Source organism: Oncorhynchus nerka, linkage group LG21 (assembly GCF_034236695.1).
Source record: "Oncorhynchus nerka isolate Pitt River linkage group LG21, Oner_Uvic_2.0, whole genome shotgun sequence".
Taxonomy (NCBI): Eukaryota; Metazoa; Chordata; class Actinopteri; order Salmoniformes; family Salmonidae; genus Oncorhynchus; species Oncorhynchus nerka.
This window is the reverse complement of record NC_088416.1, coordinates 32,060,687-32,085,272: the sequence shown is the minus strand read 5'-3', so window position 1 is coordinate 32,085,272 and position 24,586 is coordinate 32,060,687. Positions and strand designations below refer to the sequence as shown.

The 24,586-nt window shown below is 42.1% G+C and overlaps 1 protein-coding gene across 1 annotated transcript in view; it reads right to left on the bottom strand.

The window, feature by feature from the left end:
* Window positions 1-24,586, bottom strand: part of LOC115104283 (ubiquitin carboxyl-terminal hydrolase 43-like) — a 98,506-nt gene that overhangs the window by 42,762 nt on the left and 31,158 nt on the right. Inside the window, exons 3-6 of the mRNA XM_029625648.2 lie at window positions 15,230-15,333; window positions 6,954-7,046; window positions 432-567; window positions 154-298 (exon numbers count right to left, since the gene is read on the bottom strand). Coding sequence (XP_029481508.2) covers window positions 154-298; window positions 432-567; window positions 6,954-7,046; window positions 15,230-15,333 — 478 coding nt within the window. The remainder of the gene's footprint in view (window positions 1-153; window positions 299-431; window positions 568-6,953; window positions 7,047-15,229; window positions 15,334-24,586) is intronic.

Below are 24,586 nucleotides of genomic sequence, written 5' to 3'. Positions count from 1 at the left end.
CTCTTGACTGTGAAAGGCTTATTTCCCGATGGGACTGAAATGACCCCTGCTTGCTCATAGTGGAAAAGGGACCGATTCTATTGGATGATCTTGGTTGATAGTGATGATATTGATCTGAATGTCCCTGGAATATGTAGTTGTTGCTACGGTTACCTGAGAATTGTGAAGAGCCTCCTCTGATGTATAGGGGCGGGGCCTGGAAGGCATAGATGATGTCAGTCTCGGCTATGCACGTCAGATCCTCCTCATCAAAGAAGGAGCGCTGAAAGCCTGTGGTGTAGATCTCTGTCAGGATCACCTGAAAGACAGAGAGAGAGAGAGAGAGATAGCAAGAGTATCCATTTTTATTTAATCAGAGACTTGGAAAATGGAGTGAGAATGAATCTGAGGATAGTGTGCATCATCAAGAAGAGTGAGACAAGATCACCTACCTGGTCTGGGGAGATCTTCCCCTCATCCGCCAACATTCTTCTCAGAAAGGCCAGCGAGCCAAAGAGAGGCACAGCCAGCCCGATGCGCAGGTATCTCTGGCCCTTCGTACTAAAGACCAGAGTTACACACAGAGGCCTGTCGAGTGAAGGGGAGAGAGAGAGAGAGAGAGATTAGCCTCTGCATTGAAATCGCTACCAATTTTATTACAGTCCATGACCAGGAAGGGACATATAGTTTTCATGAATTAATCAATACATTTTAGCATTAATAATAGATCATTAGGACAGTTTATGTGTAAGAAATAATGGAATCTGTATTGTGGGTCGATGCAGTTTTAAAGCTGAGCACTTGGCTCTTACCTCTCTGTCTCCTTTGCATGGAGAAGCAGTGCTGACATAGGCAGGGTAAAGGGACATAATGGCTTGTACAAAAACACTACACTGAAGAGATATGTGCCCTGTGATTCACCTGTGAGAGTCTATGTGTGTCTATATTTGAGAACTGTAGTCAGCCGAGTAGACACACCACTCAGAAAGTCAGCCTCCTCCTCTGAGAAAGAGAAATATGGGAGCCAATGACAAAATGACAGAGGCGGGAGGTCCTGAGTGTACAGCACCTCTATTCTACAGACAATACTCTCAATTTTTATTTAACTAGGCAATTCAGTTAAGAACAAATTCTTATTTACAATGACGGACTAGGAACAGTGGGTTAAGAGATTTTTACCTTGTCAGCTCGGGGATTCCATCCAGCAGCAACCTTTCGGTTACTGGCCCAACGCGCTAACCACTAGGCTACCTGCCACTCCTTATCTCCTTAGAGTCCATGCTTACATAAGTACAACTCATATTGAAGGTCTTGTGAAAAAGCTCAGGCTCAATTTTTTTATTTTTAAATAAGTCATGTTTTTCTTTTGAAGCAAGAAAGAGACTTGTTTCCACTACCTTTTTGCCTGTAATCGACTATGGTGATACATTGTACATGTTTGCTCCTGTGGTGTCATTACATATGCTGAACAATGTGTCCCATGGGGTGTTGTTACAAACTCCAATGCTTTCACCAATCATTGTACCCTCTGTACCAGAGTGGGCTGGCCTTCATTAGCTCTTCAGAGACTAAGTCATTGATATGTTGTTATTTACAAGGCCATACTGAGACAGCTCCCATTTTACCTGTGTATCTACATTGTCCAGCAGACCAATGACAATTATCAATTCAAGTGAGTTTTGTGATGTCTTATTGATGACCTGCTCTATAATCCACCATGGAGAAGATTTAGCATGATAAAGAGAGTGAGAGATGCCACTGCTAGCACACAGGCATTATCACACATGGGGACAGCGGACACACAACAGTGGGGGATATACAGTATCATACAACAGGTGGGTCTAATCCTGAATGCTGATTGGTTAAAACCTCATTCTAGCAGGTGTCTATTCCACAAGTTCCCACCGGCTAAATCAATGACGTTAAAATGCCTATTTACTCTGTTGCATCTGATTGAGCAATCCACTGTCTCATCAGCCCAGACAGGCAATTAATAAACTCCACTATGAAAAGCATCTAACATTTCGTTTTCAACAGAGGAGATTTGTATAAACCTTGCTGTCCGTCTCTCCGACATTTGCAATATTGTTTCAATATTTAAATTTGATCTCCAGCTGTCCCATAGCAATGAACATGTCGGGAGGCGTGATGAGACAGACAGGTAGGCAGCTTTTCTCAGCCAGTCTCAGCCAGTCTAACTCATGAATTAGCATCATTTCTATGGATATATACAAATAACCATCAATAGAAAACAGGTCAAACTAAACGAAGAGCAGCTAGTTTTAAGTTTTTCCAGCTTCAGCTTGAAGTGATTGTGTTAGCTGTGTTGTTGGCTAGCTCTCAAACAACAGTGTCCTGACAAGAGAGCTATGCCAGCTGAAATCGTGCATCATTAGCTCATTGTTATGGATGTATCCAAATCAATGTCACTAGAAAACAGCTTAAATTGCAAATGCAGCTACTTTGTTGTTATTCTGGCTGCACTGTTGACGTGACTGCAAGTTAGTCATAGTTGGCTAGCTAGCAAGCAAGGAATAAGAACATTGCCAGCCAATATGGCAATGGAATATTTACAACGAACGAGTGGGTAGCGTCCATAGATAAAGAACAAAAAGACTGAACGACTGGGTTGCGTCTCTGGCAACTGAACCAATAGAACGAACGAGTAGTCGGCTTAGGTAGCATCCCTAGACTTGTGTTGGGACTATCTCTTGTGGAAGGATGAAATAGTATGAATAAATTAATCAAAATAACGTTTTTAAATCATTATTTGAATATGTTGGTAACCCATTGTATAAAAGTGACAATGCCCTCGAAGCCGGTGTTTGGAGGATATGTTGGCACGGTTTGCTGTTTGCTTCTTCTCAGGCCTAACAACACTCATACCAATATATCCCCCAAACACCGGCTTCGAGGGTATTATCATTTAAGTAAGTAAAGGGTGTTGAGCTGTGAGATCCCCTGCTGTCTGGACTCAGGGTAACCTCTACACTGGCTGTCAAGGATTCTCAGCACACGCTATAGTGAGGGGTATGGGGAGATCTCCCCATATGATTTAGCCGGTGGCGCACCTGAGTCTATTCCTTTATCTGCCTTTGACTAGCCAGTAGGAACACCAAAACAGTGCCTCATATTATCACCGTTCTTTTTGTGTCTCAAGACACAAACAGTGAAGGCAGTAGTTAATCAATGGTGTTCTAAGCAGCCAAGCGTTTCTAATTCATACTAATTACCTTGTTTGGAACCATTCTGGGAGTGGCAAAACATCCCCACACACTCAACAGCTCAGAACTAGAAAGGCAGGCATAGGGATAATTAACAATCTATAATGTTACATGATACACCCAATACCTATAATGGGAATTCAATTCCTAGTGACTAAATACTCAACTAAAGCCCTCAATTGAATGGTAATCTGAGTCAATGATTATACTAAACTACTGCAAATAGTGGCTACATCCCGAGAACACCTTTCAGAGGTTTAGCTCCCCGTCTCTGAGTACAAAGCTGAATCAATCATGATAATGAATCGCAGACCTTTTCCTCAAGAGGACAGGAACATGATAAAACAAGATCTCTGATGGATATTTACAGTAATAACATGCTGATCTGTAATGAGTGGCTCATTTAGTGAAGTTAATGTGTTTAAATGGAGACGGCCGCCATACCACTCAGTCCATTAGGGTACAACATCAATATGGGTCCATGTCGGGCTGACTCTGCCACATTGGTTAACACACTAGATCATAACTAACCACATACTGTATATATGACATGTGAGAACACATTTCAGTCCAATAAAGAAACATATGTGTGAGGTTGGGGTTGGTGTAAATGACTGTTGGTGTTGAAAGTCTACACTTTAGTTTGTGTTAGGGTTTATGGAGATATACAAAACTATGACACCTTTTTTTCTTACATGGGCAACCATGTACAAAATCTTAAAAGGCAAACCATCTGTTTCTTCCTTTCATAACTGTCTACAGTATTCCATGTCATTAGCCAAAAGTAGAACGAACGAGGCGATTATGTAAAGTTTGCCTGGCAAGCTGTTTGTTAGAGCTAGATTTTTAAAAACAATTCTCCAATTAGCATAAAAGCTTGCTTAAGGCCAGGCACCACAGGCTGAAATGACATTTTTGCATCTACAGTGCGTTCAGAAAGTATTCAGACCCCTTGACTTTTTCCACATTTTGCTACGTTACAGCCTTATTCTTAAATGTATTCAATAGTTTTTTTCTCATCAATCTAGAAATTTTACTTTACTTAGTACTTTGTTGAAACAGCTTTGGCAGCGATTACAGTCTTACAGTTCTTGGGTATGACGCTACAAGCTTGGCACACCTGTATTTTGGGAGTTTCTCCCATTCTTCTTTGCAGATCCTTTCAAGCTATGTCAGGTTGGATGGGGAGCGTCGCTGCACAGCTATTTTCAGGTCTCTCCAGAGATATTCAATCAGGTTCAATTCAGGGCTCTGGCTGAGCCACTCAAGGACATTCAGAGACTTGTCCCGAAGCCACTCCTACGTTGTCTTGGCTGTGTGCTTCGGGTTGTTGCCCTGTTGAAAGGCAAAATTTGGCCCAATCAAGGATCTGTCTGTAATTTACGACGTTCATCTTTCCCTCTATCCTGACTAGGCTCCCAGTCCCGGCTGCTGAAAAACATCCCCACAGCATGATGCTTCCACCACCATGCTTCACCGTAGGGATGGTGCCAGGTTTCCTCCAGAGGTGACACTTGTCATTTAGGCCAAAGAGTTCAATCTTGGTTTCATCACACCAGAGAATCTTGTTTCTCATGGTCAAAGTCCTTTAGTTTTGGCAAACTCCAAGTGGGCTGTCATGTGCCTTTTACTTCCGAGTGTCTTCTGTCCGGCCACTCTACCATAAAGGCCTGATTGGTGGAGGGCTGCAGAGATGGTTGTACTACAGAAATATTTTGGTAGCCTTCCCCAGATCTGAGCCTCAACACAATCCTGCCTCGGAGTTTTTGCTCTCACATGCACTGTCAACTGTGGGACCTTATATAGACAGGTGTGTGCCTTTCCAAATCATGTCCAATCAATGGAATTTACCACAGGTGGACTCCAAGGGTGATCAATGGAAACAGGATGCACCTCAGCTCAATTTCGAGTCTCAAAGCAAAGGGTCTGAATACTTATGTACTTATTTATATTTTCTTTAGTTTATCATTCTACCGTCGTCAACATTTTAATGCATTTGAACCACTTTAATCATTTTAAAGCTCACAACATTAAGTTACACATCATTTAGAAGCCCATTTCATAGAGATTGTTACAAACTGGACTATATTTAGTAACTTACTTTGAAGAGATGATGACTGGGTCTAAATAGGTGTTTGGTAGTCTAAATTCAGTGTACTTGTCTTTAACCGCCATTTCCCGAAAGTCAGACTCTTCCCACACTCCCCCAAAAATACTCAGCTTCAGAAACATCTGCATTCACTAAATCTTGTGTGGTTATCCTTAGATATATTCTCCAGACTTGCTCAGAGGGAATTGTTGATATGTTGTCAAGTTTATATTCTAGATTTTAAAAAATATTTGGAAAAAATGCATTAAAAAGTAATATTATACAGATAGAAAGATTTTTAAAGTATTTATCCACAATCTGCTCCGGATAAGTCTGGTCCTGGAGTGTCTTAATAAAATGAAACCAAAACATTTAGGCTGACTTCATCCAGTGTCCAGGAAAATATATCTGTGTGATATGCAAATATGTGCAAATTAATGAGAATTGGCTCATTTGCATATTTTAAAAAAAGAATTCTGAAATATTTTTATACAAAAATGTATTATATTTGTGTCTACATTCAACTGGTGAAAGAAGATTGTGATATGATTAAAGGGAAAAAATGTCCCTATGAAGGTGTCGTGCCTGGCCTTTTATTGACACTCCAGTTGCTCCAAAGAGAATGAGAACTATTTCAATGACTGTATGTGTCACAAATAGAGAGCTCTAAAGAATACCTGTTAAAGCTAGGATCCTTCATTGAAACAATAACAAAGCATGCTCCCCGCCAATTTATCGCTAAAAAGCTAAGGGATGGGGCTGGAAATATGTAACCACTCTCAAATTCATGTAGCAACTAAGGATTCTAGCTTTACGTTGGATGCTCAGTATGAATGACGATGTACAGTATGAAATCAACGTTGAAGAGACCATCTGTGGTGTAGTATTGGATAGATGAGTGCTTTTGAATTTGCTAGGCACACCCTGGGACCTCAATAGGAGCTGCATGCACTTCTATGACACCCCAGCCCAGAAATCTGAGATAGGTGTTAAACTCATCGCTTGACTCTAAATCATATTTTCCAATTAGGACAACTCCTCCATCTGCACTGGAGAATAAAGGTGAGAACCATACTGTTTTGACTTAGGGTTGGTCAGGTGGTGTGTGAGAGGAAACATTATCTTCTGCTTTTAACAAAAAACAAAGTTGGCAAAAGTCTTTACAAAGAGCAAAATTAATGAGAGGGTGTAGGTGCTTGAAGAGTAAGGGCTTGGAGGGGACTAACTCCTTAAAAATTGATTTCCTGAACAGGCTAACAGTGGCCAAGCAGGAATGAAGTGATCTTTGTGACCTGGGCATGAATGTGACATTGTTCCTGGTTTCTGAGGTGGTGCTCCTCAGGGCTTTCCTCTGGGCTTCAAGTACACTCCATCTCAGCCAGGTCTATTGTTTCTCTGTGCTACTCCAGATCTTTATCTATTCCTCTGACATTATGAGCCTCCAGAGGACTGAAAGGGACGTTAAAAAGACACCAGTGCTTGAGTCTTGTCTACGGTGTATTTCTACGTCTGTACCTAAGGCAAGTCTTTCCGTCTACTATGGCTTTGACTCTCACTGACAGATGTCTCCTAATAGCTGCACGTAGTACCATGGTGTGGTGTGATGTGTTGCATGGTTGTGTATTCAGTATGGTTGGTGCACTAACAGGGATAGTACTCACCTGGTGTGGCGCAGAGGGATGGGAAGTGAAATGCAGAGGAAAGGGTCAAAGGTGTTGCTCTGTTTATGACAATGAGGGCAGGTCAGCGATGACCTGTGGAAAGAAAAACAAGATTGTGTGATGTTTGACGCCTGTTTTAGACACCTAAACATGCACTTCTGTGTCAGGCCAGCAGGAAAGTGCATCTTGCTATAGAAATGGGCACACTGTATGTACAGTACATCTTGATGTTGCTGTAGAGATTTTTTATGGGAAAGAAAAGTGATGTAAGGGGGTGGGTAGTGGGAAAAAGCCTCACGGTGAGACTGGGCCTTTAAATGGGAACCAGCACGCAGCAATTCCCTAATGATCACCATCATGGGGAGAATAAAGAACAGTCCTGAGAGATGGCTTGTTTCCTCCCTATATGAATGTTCAGGCCATAGGACTCAAAGGACAGGAAAAGAGAGCGAATCTTCCATTCTACCAATATTTCATTCCACACCTGGTTCACACACTGGCTCCAACAGACCCCTTTATGTTTAGGAGAGGAAGTTGCTTATTTTGGCAAATCACTAACTGTTTGAACAAAGAGTCAGAGGGTATTTCCATGGAAGTCCTCAGACTGCAGTGCTATTGAACTGGACTTGAATTGAACTGGACTTGAAGTACTTCTAAATCCTGTAATAGTTCTATGGCAAGAACTCCATGACTGGTTCTTCTAGTCAAGAAGCGAAACACATTTCACAAGGCTGCCTGAAACTATAAGAGCCTTTAGGACTGGAGTGGAATTGACTTCATCAATGACTTTGCTGCATACAATCAAAACAAGTTGACAAAGCTATGGTTTCTTTGGAAATCTGAATTTCAAGCATAAATGTCCCTCTTCCTCTTTTACCCAGCAAGGCGATGTTTTAAGCCAGTATTTCCCTATTCCTTTGCTTTACTATTTTTCATTGGATCAGTGCACAGAGCTTTCACTTCTCAGGAACCTTTACAAGGGGTAGCCTACCATGGGAATCGTAGCCAGAGCATAGCTGTTTAAATGTGTTTCCCTTCTAGGAAGGCACCTGACAGACCCACAGGGGCGAGTGGGGGAGAGTGAATAAAGCCCTATTCAACTCAACCCAGCTGACACTGGCTCTGAGTGGAGCTCTCTCTTGGCAGAGTCTTGTTCTCAACAGGAAACAGAGGAGCTGCCCATGTTCTTTGCATACAAATAACACTCCAACAGCTCCAATAAAACATAGATGTACTGTGCATTGGTAAGGAACACTTAGGCCTAAAGGAAAAGGAGGTGATATTCCCGTGATGCCTAATGGATGAAGTGTGAGCAGCACTTGAGAGGGAATCCCTGTCTTTGAAGCAGTGATGCTGAAGGGTGAGCTTGAGTCAGCTTAAACACTAGCCCAGGGGTCGGCAACTAGAATCAGCCGCGGGACGATTTTTGACGGAGTGGATGGTGGGGGACCGAAACATAATTATAATAATTTGTACACTGCAAATTAACCCCAAATAAGCCCAAAAATAGATTATATTTGAAAATAACAATAATTTCATACCTTATTTACATTGACACACGTTGAGATACATTGAGATACACAAAACAACCATTTGCCCTCAGAACAACGTCAATTCATAGGGGCATGGACTCTGCAAGGAGTTGAAAGCATTCCACAGGGATGCTGACACATGTTGACTCCAATGCTTCCCACAGTTGTGTCAAGTTGGATGGATGTCCTTTGGATGGTAGACAATTCTTGATACTCACGGGAAACTGTTGAACGTTAAAAGAAATCCAGCAACGGGTTAGGGGAGGGTTTGGCCGGGAGAGCTTTACTTGGCTCATCGTGCTCTAGCGACTCCCTGTGGTGGGCCCGGGTGCCTGCAGGCTGACTTCGGTCGTCAGTTGAACGGTGTTTCCTCCGACACATTGATGCGGCTGGATTCCGGGTTAAGCGGGCAGGTGTTAAGAAGCGCAGTTTGGTGGGTCATGTTTCGGAGGACGCATGACTCGACCTTCGCCTATGCCGAGCCTGTTGGGGAGCTGCAGCGATTTGACAAGATCGTAATTGGAACGCAATTGGATATTTTTATTTTATTTTAAATGTAACCTTTATTTAACTAGGCAAGTCAGTTAAGAACACATTTTTATTTACAATGACAGCCTACTGGTGAACAGTGGGTTAACTGCCTTGTTCAGGGGCAGAACGACATAGTTTTACCTCGTCACCTCATGGATTCAATCCAGCAACCTTTCGGTTACTGGCCCAACACTCTAACCACTAGGCTGGCTACCTGCCGCCCCTAAATTGTGAAATTGGGGTGAAAAAAGGGGGTAAATATTGCGAAATTGGGGAGAAAAAAGGGGGTATCTGTATCTCTGAGAGAGATATACAATAGTTCTTTAACCTGTCTCCTCCCCTTCATCTACACTGACTGAAGTGGATTTAACCAGTGACATCAATAAGGGATCATAGATTTTCACCTGTATTCACCTGGTCAGTCTATGTCATGGAAAGAGCATGTTTTGTGCACTTACTGTATGTCTAATTTTTTATTTGTTGGAATACTTGGGAACAGATTTCCTAAATGAAACAATGTTCCTGTTGATTTTAGTATTTTATTTACCAAAAACGATCCCCCCCCCTAAAAAAAAACACTTGCGGGCTGGTTTTGGCCCACGGGCCGCCTGTTGCCAACCCCTGCACTAGCCTGAGTAAAACTTTAAAAGCCAGTTTTCCAAGTATATGGGACGTTCAGTGTCACCTTTCCTGAAAAATAAATGAATTAATTATATTTGTTATAACAGCTATTATTAGAACAATATACTAAAGGAACCAGCAGGGTTCCCCCAATTTGGTCTGCAGGTGGTTTTATTTGGCCTCCCAAATTTTCAGATAAAAATAAATAAATAACAATATGATATAGTACCAGTCAGAAGTTTGGACACACCTACTCACTCGAGGGTTTTTCTTTATTTTTACTATTTTCTACATTGTATAATAATAGTGAACATCAAAACTATGAAATAACACATATGGAATCATGTAGTAACCAAAAAAGTGTTAAACAAATCAGCCACCCTTTACCTTGATGACAACTTTGCACACACTTGGCATTCTCTCAACCATCTTCATGAGGTAGTCACCTGGAATGCATTTCAATTAACAGGTGTGCCTTGTTAAAAGTTCATTTGTGGAATTTCTTTCCTTCTTAATGTGTTTGAGCCATTTAGTTATGTTGTGACAAGGTAGGGTTGGTTGGTATACAGAAGATAGCCCTATTTGGTAAAATACCAAGTCCATATTATGTCAAGAACTGCTTAAATAAGCAAAGAGAAACGACAGTCCATCATTACTTTAAGACATGAAGGTCAGTCAAAAACCATCCAGCACTATGATGAAACTGGCTCTTATGAGGACCGCCACAGGAAAGGAAGATCCAGAGTTACCTCTGCTGCAGAGGATATGTTCATTAGAATTACCAGCCTCAGAAATTGCAGCCCAAATAAATGCTTCACAGAGTTCAAGTAACAGACACATCAACTGTTCAGATGAGACTGCGTGAATAAGGCCTTCACGATCTAACTCCTGCAAAGAAACCACAACTAAAGGACACCAATAATAAGAAGAGACTTGCTAGGGCCAAGAAACATGAGCAATGGACATTAGACCCTTGGAAATCTGTCCTTTGGTCTGATGAGTCCAAATTTGACATTTTTGGTTCCAACCGCTGCGTCTTTGTGAGACGCAGAGTAGGTGAATGGATGATCTCTGCATGTGTGGTTCCCACCAAGTAAGCATGGAGGAGGTGTGATTGTGTGGGGGTGCTCTGCTGGTGACACCTTCAGTGATTTATTTAGAATTCATGGCACACTTAACCAGCATAGCTACCACAGAATCTTGCAGCGATACGCCATCCCATCTGGTTTTCACTTAGTGGGACTATCATTTGTTTTTCAACAGGACAATGACCAAACACACCTCCAGGCTGTGTAAGGGCTATTTGACCAAGAAAGTGAGTGATGGAGTGCTACATCAGATGACCTGGCCTCCACAATCACCCGACCTCAACCCAATTGAGATGGTTTGGGATGAGTTGGACCACAGAGCGAAGGAAAAGCAGCCAACAAGTACTCAGCATATGTGGGAACACCTTCAAGACTGTTGGAAAAGCATTCAAGGTGAAGCTGGTTGAGAGAATGCCAAGAGTGTGCCAAGCTGCCATCAAGGCAAAGGGTCGCTACTTTGAAGAATCTCAAATATAAAGTCTATTTTGATTTGTGTAACACTTTTTTGGTTACTACAAGATTCCATATGTGTTATTTCATAGTTTTGATGTCTTCACTATTATTCTAGAAAATAGTAAAAAATAAAGAAAACCCTTGAATGAGTAGGTGTGTCCAAACTTTTGACTGGTACTGTATTTTTTTAAATTTCTCATTGTTGGACAGTAAAAGCACCAGGATATCAGCGTGATATCAGGATATCAAGTGATTTTAATTTTGAAAATCGGTTCCCAAGTATTCCCACGCATAACAGAGAGACACGTGATCGTATACAAATATAAGCAAGGTTTGAAATTATGATTTTGTAGTCAAATATATCTGTTTGGGCTTCTTGTGGTCAATTTGCAGTCTACATATTATTTGTAATTATGGTCCGGCCCCCGACCATCCTCTCACGAAAAACATTGGCCCGCGGCTGAATCTAGTTGATGATCCCTGGTCTAAAGATTGGCTGTTAATTCTTCTCAGTGAGCCCGCAGCCTCACCTGCTACTTGAAGATGTGTGCTTTTGTCACAACACTTCATCTCTGGGTTCATGACCCCTTTAGAGATTGTTGATATGTAAAGCATCATTCAGCAGGTGATCCTGAGCATCCAGACAAAACAAAGGAATTACCTTGAGTCACAGTAATAATCTTAAAAAGGCTCAAAGCCCTATTTATTCAACCCTCCTGCAGAAATATAAATCAACTAAGCGGTGAGACGAAACAAAGGTCACCCAGTCAAAATGATTCAGACAAAGAGAGGCGAGAAGCTCTGAGAGAGAGTGGTGGGTTTTCATGCCGCTGTAAAAAGGCTGGGCTTCCAGTGAAACTACTGTACACCACGTCCATAATCTGACATGCTCTGCTGCCTGCCGTTTGGTTTCACTCTAATGAGCAGCGCTTGACAGATACCACAGAGATTTTCACTGCATATTACCCATGCTAGGCAGTGAGTCATGCTGTGGGATGAGAACAAAACTAGCTATATCAAAGCTTTACCTTCAAGAACTGGGCAATACATGATTTGATCAGTCTACAGAGTTGAAGAAAAATAATAGGTTCAAAATCAATACTTCCAGAGTTAGAGTAGGCACTTCACTTTTGCGGAGACATCACAGTCAGACAGAGAGAATTGTAATAATGGTACTGTACAGTCAATTGAACGGCACCAACGTGATGAACGACAAATCAAATCCGCATCAAAAACTTAGGAGACAAAAAGCCTGTCAGTATATATGAAGTGTGTTTGTACACAGACTAAGTCTTGGGCCTGGTGATTGTATAGTGACAAACAGACCCATTACAGTGATAATACTCTGGCCTGTCAGTTGCCCTTGAGATTATATTACATACTGTATTGTTACACCCAGGACTCAAATGCTGGAGGGCATTGAGAGAGGGACAGAGGAACAGTTAACAAATCAAAGATAGGGACTCCAAAGGCTGTTCCTAAAGCAAATAGCACAACAAACATCATGTCACTAATAGTATTATATTAGTTATTAGGATGACAAATATTTAATCATGTAAAATACATCTAGTATTTTAACATTTAAAACACCACAGACAGGATGAGGATATTTATATTCAAAACAGGACACTTCTCTGACCACGGGGACTCTGAATCCCACTTTCACACATTATTCTAAAAAAGCTTTGACAGTAGCTTTTCAGTCTTACACTTTCACACCCAGGCCTCAATCCTCATCTCAGATAATGATGCTGTTGCCTGAGTAAGTGATTTGGACTGGCCTAAGGGACAAAATCAGATGGTTATGGAAAGATATGGCTATGGAATATTCCTTGAGAGAAATGTCTATATAGTCCAAAGCTCTTTTCCACTAAACTAAAGCCATGCTGTAGCTCTGAAATGCAAAGTTATGCTGTTTTTGAAGTTATACTGCATGTTTTATGGTTTGCTAGTAATCAGTGATCATCAGTCAAGTGTTGGATTCCAGTCTGAATCCTCCTGGTTGAGTCTGGCACAGTGTTTGAGTGGGTGAGCTAGCTATGGCTGCCGAGCTAGCTATGGCTGCTTCCTGTCCAGACACGCCCATTTCCCGGGTGTCAAAGCAGAAACATTCATCAGTGGGTAGCAATTAAGGGATGCGCTCTGGCAGATGTATTAACGGCATAACACCAAGCTGCCGATTTTTCAAGGAATTAGCAGATGGAGGAAACAAAAACAAGCAGGAAATTACAAAGCAAATGGAAACTTCCAGAGTGGCAAGTGTTCTAATTACTTCACGACAGAGTTAAAAGGTCCAAATATACATCTGTTCTATTGTGCAATTGTTTGCATAATTCCTTGTCAATATAGTACGACATTAGTCAAGGTTACCCAGAGAAGAGTACAGCTAATGTAAAATTGGGGGCTTGATAGAGATTTACAGATACACTTGGCAGTTGGATGCAGAACTGTCATTGGCACCTCTGTGAGAGGAGTGGACAGCCAAATCATGATGAAGGTACTGCAACAGCTCCACTACCTTCAGCAGCTCCAGTGATCTCCCGACCACAGCTGTGAGATGCATCTGTTTCATAGAAACACTTAGGAAGCTTTATCTCCCAGATTAAATGGAAACTTGTGAAGCTTCAGAGGCTCTGTGTTCAAAGCTGCTGTAGCAGGCGCTGAGGGGCACTGAACACGGATTGAAAGGAATGTTATAAGGAATAAAACTGTGAAAACTCAATCAGGTTCATCAATCACAGCTTCAAAGGAAAGGTACTAGAGCAAAGATTGTATATGTTTATTCAATATGTAGGTCATCTATGCCTATTTGATTTGTACAGTTGTCGTTTTTCACTTGACCTCAAACAAGAACCAACCACCCCACTCATTTTACTCAGGACCATAAAAGCACTTGAAGGGGTCCCTAGTTACCTAGGAGACATAAAGGTTAGGTGGAGGGGCAGTCTTTCTTACTGCACTCTGTGCATGGGCTTGTCAGTATTGATGCTCCAGCTAGGCTCAGTAATTACTGGAATGTCTGCAGTGATTTAATGAGGTTACACTTCCTGCTGCTAATACATATAATACATATGTATATATATAATACATATAATACACAACCTCTACACACTTAGAGTTATAATGACATCTCCATTACACATGGTGTATCTGATAATTACAATTTAATCCAATCAATGAGAACTGGATCGATGAGTCATCGGTAATCAAATGTGATGTGGGGAAAAAGCCTCCATACCTAACTTTGCATTGGTTGTACAATAATTGTAAAGAACTCATAGGAGAGGTGCAAAACCCAATAGACCAAATTACAGGCAGTGTGACCGATGGACTAACAGCTTATACCAAGACAAGCATGAAACTGATTTCCACACAAATGACCATAATTGCATTGAACTTTATAACATATGGTTCATAATTAAAGGAAATGTATTAAAATAAGAATGGGCAGCAAACTTTTACCCAATATGTTTTTGTTTAGCCAATCAACAAAGTTTTTCTAAATCTCAATCAATCTCTCAACAACAGACTCCCTCGCAACCTCATCCAGGTGCACTGACAGGAAGAGAACGGGTTAGACAAAAACACAACTGGCTCCGAATGGAAATAAATAACAAAAGCTGTCACATTTTGACACTTTTTAATTATTTATTATTTTCTAGCATTATCATCTAAGGAGCAGGTTGAGCCATGACAAATATTTCACAATGAACAAAGGAGAGAAAACTAACTCTTCTGTTTTACATTCAAGACACTGAATCGGAGGGAAATTGTTGACTGACACAAATATGAGAGACAATTCTCTATAGTAATTCGTTTATTTTTCACCTGTCCTTCAAGGTGCAAGGCAGCAGTTTTTACATTAGCACAAGTCCTTGACTTTCCACATTAAGTGCCAGGGGTTCAGTCAACTGTCTTCTACTCAGCTCAGCTCAGCTCAGATGCCATCAATGCTTGCAGGACTAATGTGCAGATAGTAATAGGACAATTCTCTAGCATTGCATTGAGAATACAGTATGCTATGGGCAGACCTGGCAAACTGGAAACTCACTTGTATTGTGCCTGGAAGTGTTCCTGTACAAAGCTGTGGCGTGCCCCGGGCTGCTGCGAGTGGGGAGGCTCAGTGACCATCGTCTCCTCTGATATACCAGGGCCCTGGAATAGAGAGTGGACAAACAGAAACACATCATTGTAACATCTACAATCGCTAACAGTAAAAAAAACACCAGATTCAACTAAATCCACTGCTATTCGGATGACACCCAGATTTACATCCACACCAAACCCACCTCTCACCTCTTTCCCTCATCTCTGATCAACTGTTTCCAGGACATCAAAAACTGGATGACACCCAGATTTACATCCACACCAAACCCACCTCTCACCTCTTTCCCTCATCTCTGATCAACTGTCTCCAGGACATCAAAAACTGGATGACACCTAATCTACTCAAACTCAACAGCAATAAAACAGAGGTCAGGCTGGTGGCTGTCAAAGTTCTCCTCAAGAAAGTGGGTGACCTCGTGATGTCCACTGATGGTTGCACCGCCTGCTCATTATCTGAGGTCTGAAATCTGGGTGTCATCCTGGACCACTCTCTCCTTCGAGCCCCACATCAAGTCCGCCACCAAATCTACCTTCTTTCACCTCCGTAACATTTATTTTTATTTAACCATCCCCAAAACAAGACTGTGCACCATCGTGGACCGGGCTTTCAGCGCTGCTGCCCCCCCAAACCCTGGAACTCTCTCCCAGCCACCCAAAACTCTGGGGGCATTGCTACTAGCGTTAGCACAATGACATGCTAGCTGTTCCCATAGATTTCCAGTCATCGAGCTAACACCTATCCATTTAAAAGTGCGTCTTGGCAGAAATATCTACTTATTTTTTGCATCAGTGGAAACAATTTAGCAGCAGTGGCCAATTAATATAGGGGTTAACACTGGACTGAGGAGAGGAACAGATCAGCATAAAATATATTAAATTCATATCTGTCTAGTTAGAACATTGTGAAATGTTGTTCAGCAGTCTTTTTTTTCTATTAAAAGGGGATTTTCAAAGGCAGTGGAAAGTATTGACGTGAATGCAACCCGCTTGGGGTACTTCTCTCTTTATTCTTTAATCCACTCACCTAACTGGCCTTGGAAAAGATAAAAGAGGAGGAAAAAGTGATAAAACTAACAGACTGATCACTGAAAAAAAAACAAGCTGATCTGGGACGGCACACAACAAGGGCATAGCACAGCTATGTGATAATGAATGAAATGAATTGAAAACTGTCCCCGTCAGCGCTGATTTAACTGAACTAATCCACCTAGCCCTAGCTGCACCATCAACAACAACAACAGCAGCAACAACAGCGGCCATGGTCTTTGCTCCTCCTTCATCGTCACTTCTGACGATGTCTCTAGCACTTTCTAATGGTGGTTTGTGTCCAGTGTGACTCTGTGGAATAATAATTACTACAGATACTGTAATGGCACACCAGCGATGCAGTGTAGTCATTTGAAACCAATGTAATGTCAAATCTGAATCATTCTCTCACTATGGTATCAGGGTCATGGTTGCACCATTTCATAAAGCCATGTTGTCTTGTGACAGGAGGACCAGGAGGAGATGTGTGGTTATGATGGATATTTTGGTACAGCAATGGTAAAAACGAAACAAAGAGTACCATACCATGGCACTGAGACAGGATGGATAACTGAGAAAACATTTACATTTACATTTAAGTCATTTAGCAGACGCTCTTATCCAGAGCGACTTACAAATTGGTGCATTCACCTTATGACATCCAGTGGAACAGCCACTTTACAATAGTGCATCTAAATCTTTTAAGGGGGTGAGAAGGATTACTTTATCCTATCCTAGGTATTCCTTAAAGAGGTGGGGTTTCAGGTGTCTCCGGCAGTGTCATTAGGGGCATTCATTAGGCTTAATTACCCCTCTCATTTCCGGGGATAAAAAAAAACATGTTTTATTGTCATATACACCAGATAGGTACTGTGAAATGTGTTGTTTTGTGTTGTTTTACAGGGTCAGTCATAGTAGTACTGTCACCTGTGCTCCCTCTCCGGCCTCTAGGTCACCAGGCTGCTCGTTTAAGGCCAACACCTGGCACCAGTGTTATGCGCATTTGTGCATAATGACACTCACCTGGACTCCATCACCTCTTTGATTACCTGCCCTTTATATGTCACTCCTTTTGTTTTCCCCATATTCGTCATTGTTTATGTTTCATGTCGGTGCGCTGTTTGTGTTTCTTGTTTTGTTTATTTATTCAACTTATTCCCTCCCTGAACTTGCTTCCCGACTCTCAGCGTACATCGTTACAAGTACGGCGCACCTGGAGCAAATTAGGCCTAAGTGCCTTGCTCAAAGGCACATCAACAGATTTTTCACCTTGTCGGTTCAGGTATTCGAACCAGCAACCTTTCGGTTACTGGTTCAACACTCGAACGGCCATCCCTTCATGAATGTCCTTGACAGAAATCATGGTAAATCAATTTAACAGCAAATAACAAAACGATTTTGCTTGCTTAATTACCGATTTATTACTGTAACTGAGCTCTCACAATCTCTCTTCGAAGACGTGTGAAACTTCAACATGCCTCTGCACTACAGTCAATATCAACTGCACAATATGTGCTCACTGACAACGTCGGTTATGAAAGTGACAAAGCAGAACATTTTCCTTACTGTCTATTTCCTGATTTATACAGTTACGGTTACAGTCACCGTCTGATTATGCATCAAAGTATAGGTAAGAGGACACAGTTAAGCCTTTATTCCTACAAAACAAGCACATTGTTGGATAACAATGGTTATAAATAAAAAATAAAGGGAGCATTATGCGCCAAAGATACGAAGATACTCAAGTGCAAAGGGAATTTGAGCTGCCATTTGCCTTCAGGCATTTAGGATTTAGTGACATGATAACAGTAGCATGATGCACTTCAGATGCATAGTGGAGATATTTAATGGTACATTATGGAGTAAATATATGACTACAATACAGCCTTTGTGTGTGTGTGTGTGTGTGTGTGTGTGTGTGTGTGTGTGTGTTTGCGTGCATATGTGTAGCTCCCAAACTGACACAGCTTTGACCTTGAAGGTGATAGTTGTAACAAAAAACATTTGATGTATCTGGATTCTTTTAAATTGAAAATAAACATTTATACTTTCAACATTCAGCACCTGAACAAAGCCACTGGATGTACACGTTGAACTATGATAACAAATCTCTGACTCACCTTTTCTTATCAAGTGTGGTTGACTTGGAAAAGGCCAAGCTAAAACCACATTTCCGGGTTAGTACATTATTACTGAAGTTACTAGAGCGCTGTACCTAGATGCCAGGCACTTGAAAATGCATTAAGTCATCATATCATTTTAGCCCTCATTTGACAGGCTCATGGAGGCTGTCAGAGCATTATTGCTCGCTAAGTCTCTGAGGTGTGTTAACTCTCTCTGTTGACTCTTTCTCCACCACACCACGTCTCCTGTCCTGATCCCATACTGACTGCCACTGTTCCCAGGCAGCCAGCTCAACCATGACCCCGTCTTACAAATGGAGCTGAAAGGAGGTTTTGAATTTCGGTTGTGGAAAAAAGTGTAGTGTAGTGTAGTGTGGGAGTGCTCTAAAAGTGTAGTGTAGTGTAGTGTGGTGTAGTGTAGTGTGGGAGTGCTCTAAAAGTGTAGTGTAGTGTAGTGTAGTGCTCAGGAGGAGAGTTCCTTTAACTAACCAACGCCACTGAGTCTTTTCTTCCAAGTCCACTTCAGCTTAGCACAGACCGGAATGTGACCGAAGCATGACCTTCCCTTCTTGCACGGGGCTTCAATAGGCACATACAATCACAAATGTTGCCTCTTCTCTCATTTCCCTCTCACTTTAGTGAGTTCCTCTATGGTTTTAGCTCTCTCCATCACACTCTACCCCACTCAGTCACTCCCTCATCATTCTCTCATAGCATTCTCTCTTTTCCCCTCCCTGTGTGGTACGGTCATGCTCTGCTGAGCCTTCTGTTATTGGTCAAGGGGTAACAGGTCTTTAGAGCAGGCATTGAGAGCAGAGCGAGAGAGGTTATGAGGTGTGCTCTCCTGAGGCCTATGCTCCTACAGAACATATAGCTAGCTGAATTCATGCCTTCATACCACTCTCTGGCCTCCTCAGCAGCAGAGTTGACTGGAGCTGGAGAGATAGTACATTCCAGAGTTATCTTTATGCAGAGATAACAACACAGCGTTCCGAGACCAATGAGGCCAGCCTAGACACGGTCTTATCACCTCACTAAATTCCCTGGTGAGCCTGGCCAAGTCATCAGACTGCGAGGCGGCAGCAGCATGTTAGCAGCAACCGCTAGTATGGCTGGGACGATACCAGTATCGCAATCTGTTTTCAATGGCAAAAATGTCAAACCTGCCGTATGTAAAATAATGTGTGCTATAGTTTGGAAAGTAAATAAATGTGACTCTGGATGACAACATAATGTTTGTTTCCAACATTAAGGCTGTTTTCCTAAAGAAGTTACATCCGCTTCGTGTTTTGTTTCCTTGCCACTAATGAATATCACGATACTAGTATCGTCCCGGCCCTGCTAAAGACGTGAGCACAGTGAGAAACTGAGACACACAGACATGTGATTCAGTAAGGCAGAAGTCATCTAAACTGATCAGGCTAGATAATGATTCCCATTTAATTAACTAAAACTGCTACTGTGCTCAAAGTAATATTTTTATATTTTTTATTTATATACCGTTAAACTTCAATTAATAGCCCGGTGTTTATTTGCTTGAATCACTGAACACAACCGGCGCTTATTAGAGACACGTGTCTATTTCCTTAATGCACACAGCTTTTTCTCAATTACAATTTTGAAAAGACTACAAAACTGTTTAATGTGAACTGTATGACCAGTATAAACATTATAATAACAACTCCATCGCAGATCAGACTTGCAAAGACTAGGCTGCCTTTGGCGTTGCCAACGTTTCCGCGCTTCAGCACCATTCTCTCACTCGTTGCGCCTTGTATCCCCCGTAGTTGAGCCGACCATGTCAAACCACACTGCCGTCTCATCCTTGGAAATGAGGTTGCTCTCCTCTATCTTCTTTTGCACAATCTTTACATTACTCACTGAAGTTCACTCATAAACAACTCATTTAGACCCAGCGTTTATTGGAAAAGGGCTGACGTGTGTGTGGATGCCAGGCTATTAAAAGGGACAGGCGGCTATTTGAGACTGCGTTTAATTTAAGTTTATGGAATGTGGAAAACTACAGTATGAACCTTGAGAGGTCTCATAAACTTGAATGTCCTGTTCAACATTGAGATGCTATCTTGGAAATCAGTTGTCAGAAAAAGGTCAAGCTCAAACCTGATAGAAATGCCAGTAAAATTGGTTAGGCAGAAAAAGGTGGAAAGCAGATATTTTGAGTCAACATGGAAAGCCTGATTTTAGGACAAAATGTATTCCTTCTGAAAATATAGTCATTTAGTGGTAATGCTATGGTAGTGTAGCCTACAGTAATGTATGTGCTGGAACAAATTTCTGGAGCTCACTGTATGTTTCTGGAGCTCACACGCATGCCCGGACATTAACACAAACACTCAAAAAGGCAACAGACTGACGTCCAAGATAGGAAGATAATGTACTCTAATGTGTGTCCTTGATAAACGCTTTATCAAACGACTCCTCTTGTCATGGACACAAAGAGAAACAGCAAGTTGTCAAAAAGCCTGTGTTCATGTCTGCTGCTTCTTCTAGGCCATCAACTCTGTGACACAAAAAAAGTAGTATGTCTGTGAAGGATGGCGCTTTAGTGTTCTGCTATAAGTGAACATGGAGATGAACACAGATTAAATTCAAATGACTTGAGCTCTTTCCAACAGTTCTATGAGGTGAGGTGGTGGCTGTGGTTGAGTGGTCTCACTGACAGAGCAGAGCCCTGTAATGGAGAGGAAAGGCCAACTGATGAGGGAACATTTCATTAGAAGCAGAGTGGACAAATAATGATTTATTACTAAACCTGTATAAATAGCTTCATCAGCAAAGGCTTGGATTGCTTGCTTGCCGCAGGCAACTTAATCATGTTTATTTGACTTTGCCCTGGTTTTCTTATTAACAGCAATACTGTGTAAACAAACTAACAGATGTTTCATTTGTTCAACTTACTGCTTGATAGGGGTGGTGAGAGGCATCACAACAACCTCAAGCACTTTAGCTTCTAAATTGAGTAAAATAAGCTGAATTTAATTTTGTCAGCAAATATTGCCATTAAAAGCAACTACCCACTGGGCACAGATGTCACAGGGATACGTTGTCAGATCACATGATCATTTGATTGGCTGATTACAATGTAATGTACAATGAAAGTTGTCCTTTCAAACAGTTCTAGTGAAAGTCCCTTCTAAAAAAAGTACTCTGCTATATATATTTACAGTATAATACCACACTTTACAAAGTGAATGATTATTGTGAAGGGGCACATGACTGGGCACAGAGGACATTGACGAAGTCTGAAAAGAGAACACGAAGTCTGAAAAGAGAGCCACTGTCAATTTAATGAACAAAACAGAACTCGTCATGTAGTAGTATAGTAACGTACGACCGCTAATACCCGAGATATGGTAAATTGTCAAATTGTCAACCTTGCTTAATCCAAAAGCCTCAATGCCAGGAGAGGCGTGTGCCGATACCCCGGGAGTAAGAAGAACATTAAAACTGATTGATTTCTAAAATTGATTAAAAATGATTTCTAGAATTTAGATAAACGACAAAGATGCAACTGAGTGGAAGGACTAGAGCCTAGTTGCTAGCGCAGCACTGTCAACGAGGGGGACAGAGTTAATCTATTGTTATTCATGAGCTGACTGACCAGAGAAAAATACTGCAGCATTGTTATCAGCTAGCGACGGTGGCTCAAAGGGGTCATTTTCTGTAACCACCAGAGCATACCAGACAGTTTTGACAGCGATTTAAGTCCATGTCCAGACATTGGTAAGTGTAAAATTGAAGGATAAGATCGAGATAATAAGCACTACAGTGCAAACAAACTCCCTGCTCTTACGACACTCCACCACGCTTGAGGCCATTCACTTCACACAGTAAACACAATTCTCCAGTTGAGATGCCATTAAAAATGGATTTGGCACTGGTAGCACTGAGAACCACAGTGATTCACTTCTGAAAGATTTACCCAGAGTCAACTCTCCATAGAGTGTAATGACAAGACTAAGACTGATAACGGGACTTTATTTCATTGTGGTGCTGACTGAGAGCCTGAAATCACACACATTAACAGAATGGTCTGTCCTCTAGTGAGGTCTTAAATAATTAACCCAAATGTCACCCATAGTGATTCATACCAGTGTTCAGGAACTTGGGCACTTTCACTCCACCGCAGAGGAATTCCGGCAAATATCCTGCGCGGATCACCTGCCTCGTCCTGATGGGTTTTCAGGGATGGAGCGTAAAGGGGAACCAGGTTTCCCAGTAATGGGCCTGCCGTGAATAATTGAAGCATGAAAACACAGAGATGGACATGTGCTTCTGGAAGGAGCAGAGCACTAGGGGAGAATGATTGAGAACAGGGGCTGCAACAGTAGAGCTGAACACACAGACAGTGAAAGCGAGAGAGTGCACTACACAGCGCTGTCATGCACAGCGTTAATGAATAACGGACGTCTCCCTCTGAGAAACCTCCTACCATGTCCCTCTCTAAAAATAGCCTATTCTTTAGTCAAGGTGGACAGGTGTAGCAGCACTACTGTCAGAGCCCCAACTCATAGGGAATCACTCTTTGTGGGAGCATCGTTATGGACATGCTAAGTGGGAATGCTCTGCTGAACAGGGCGAGGCTGACCTCAGTATGTAGTAGGTGGTAGTGGCCTGCTAGATGATGTGTGTGTCTGGTCAGGTCTGGTTAGTGGGAATATGTTAGAAAGCAGACCTGTCCAGAGGCAGAATTCTGGCCTTGATATCCTTCTGTGAGTTCACAAAGGGTATCAGCTACAATGACCCCTGGGATCTCAAGACTGGTTATACACAACATGACTAAAAGTATGTGGACACCTGCTCATCGAACATCTCATTCCAAAATCATGGACATTAATATGGAGTTGGTCCTTCCTTTGCTGCTACAACAACCTCCACTCTTCTGGAAAGGTTTTCCACTAGATGTTGGAACATTGCTGGGGGGACTTGCTTCCATTCAGCCACAAGAGCTTTAGTGAGGTCGGGCACTGATGTTGGGCTATTAGGCCTGGCTCACAGTCGGCGTTCCAATTCACCCCAAAGGTGTTCGATGGAGTTGAGGTCAGGGCGCTATGCAGGCCAGTCAAACTCTTCCATACCAATCTTGACAAACCATTTCTGTATGTACCTCGCTTTGTGCATGAGGGCATTGTCATGCTGAAACAGGAAAGGGCCTTCCCCAAACTGTTGCCACAAAGTTGGAAGCACTGAATCATCTAGAATGTCATTGTATGCTGTAGCGTTAAGATTTCCCTTCACAGTAACTAAGGCACCTTGCCCGAACCATGAAAAACAGCCCCAGACTACTATTCCTCCTCCCCCAAACTTTACAGTTGGCACTATGCATTCAGGCAGGTACTGTAGTGTTCTCCTCGCATCCGCCAAACCCAGATTTGTCCGTCAGGACTGCCAGATGGTGAAGCGTGATTCATCACTCCAGGGAATGCATTTCCAGTGTTCCAGAGTCCAATTGTGGTGAGCTTTACACCACTCCAGCCGATGCTTGACATTGCGCATGGTGATCTTACATGCTGACTACACCTCTCGCATCACTTGCGCGAGCGCTGCAAAATAAATTTAAACATACATGTTATTCAATTATTGCACCCACAATGCTCGTGTGCGCCAACGAGCGTCTGCATTGCCAGGGGCTAAAATAGTAAATTCTATTTGTGACGCTGATCGCGCTGGAAGTCCTGCCTTTCCCATCTCCTCATTGGTTATACCCACGTGGGGGACTGAAAGACGAACGGAGTTCGGTGGTGATAATACACGTTATGAAAGTTAGTTGCCAATCGCCATATAAGTCCAAAGGAGAAAAGGCCTGGAAGGAGGAGAGATGACTAGAAACGATTCGGTTGACCGTTTTATGTGTAGATTAATTGTGGGAGTAGAGGACCTTGTGCATTTCAGGGAAAATAACAACTATATCCCAGGACATATTAGATAGCAACAGCAAGCTAGCTAAATTGCCTTAAATGTTTAATGCTTTTTGACCTGTCCCCAAATTAATATAATTGGTTCAGAGTTTGTTTTGAAATTTTAACCTGCGTGTCGTGATCACGTTTGGTGTGGGGGAAACAAAATCAATTTGCACACGATGGCATACACGCGGGTTAGGCTTGTGTGCGGCTGCTTGGTCATGGAAATCC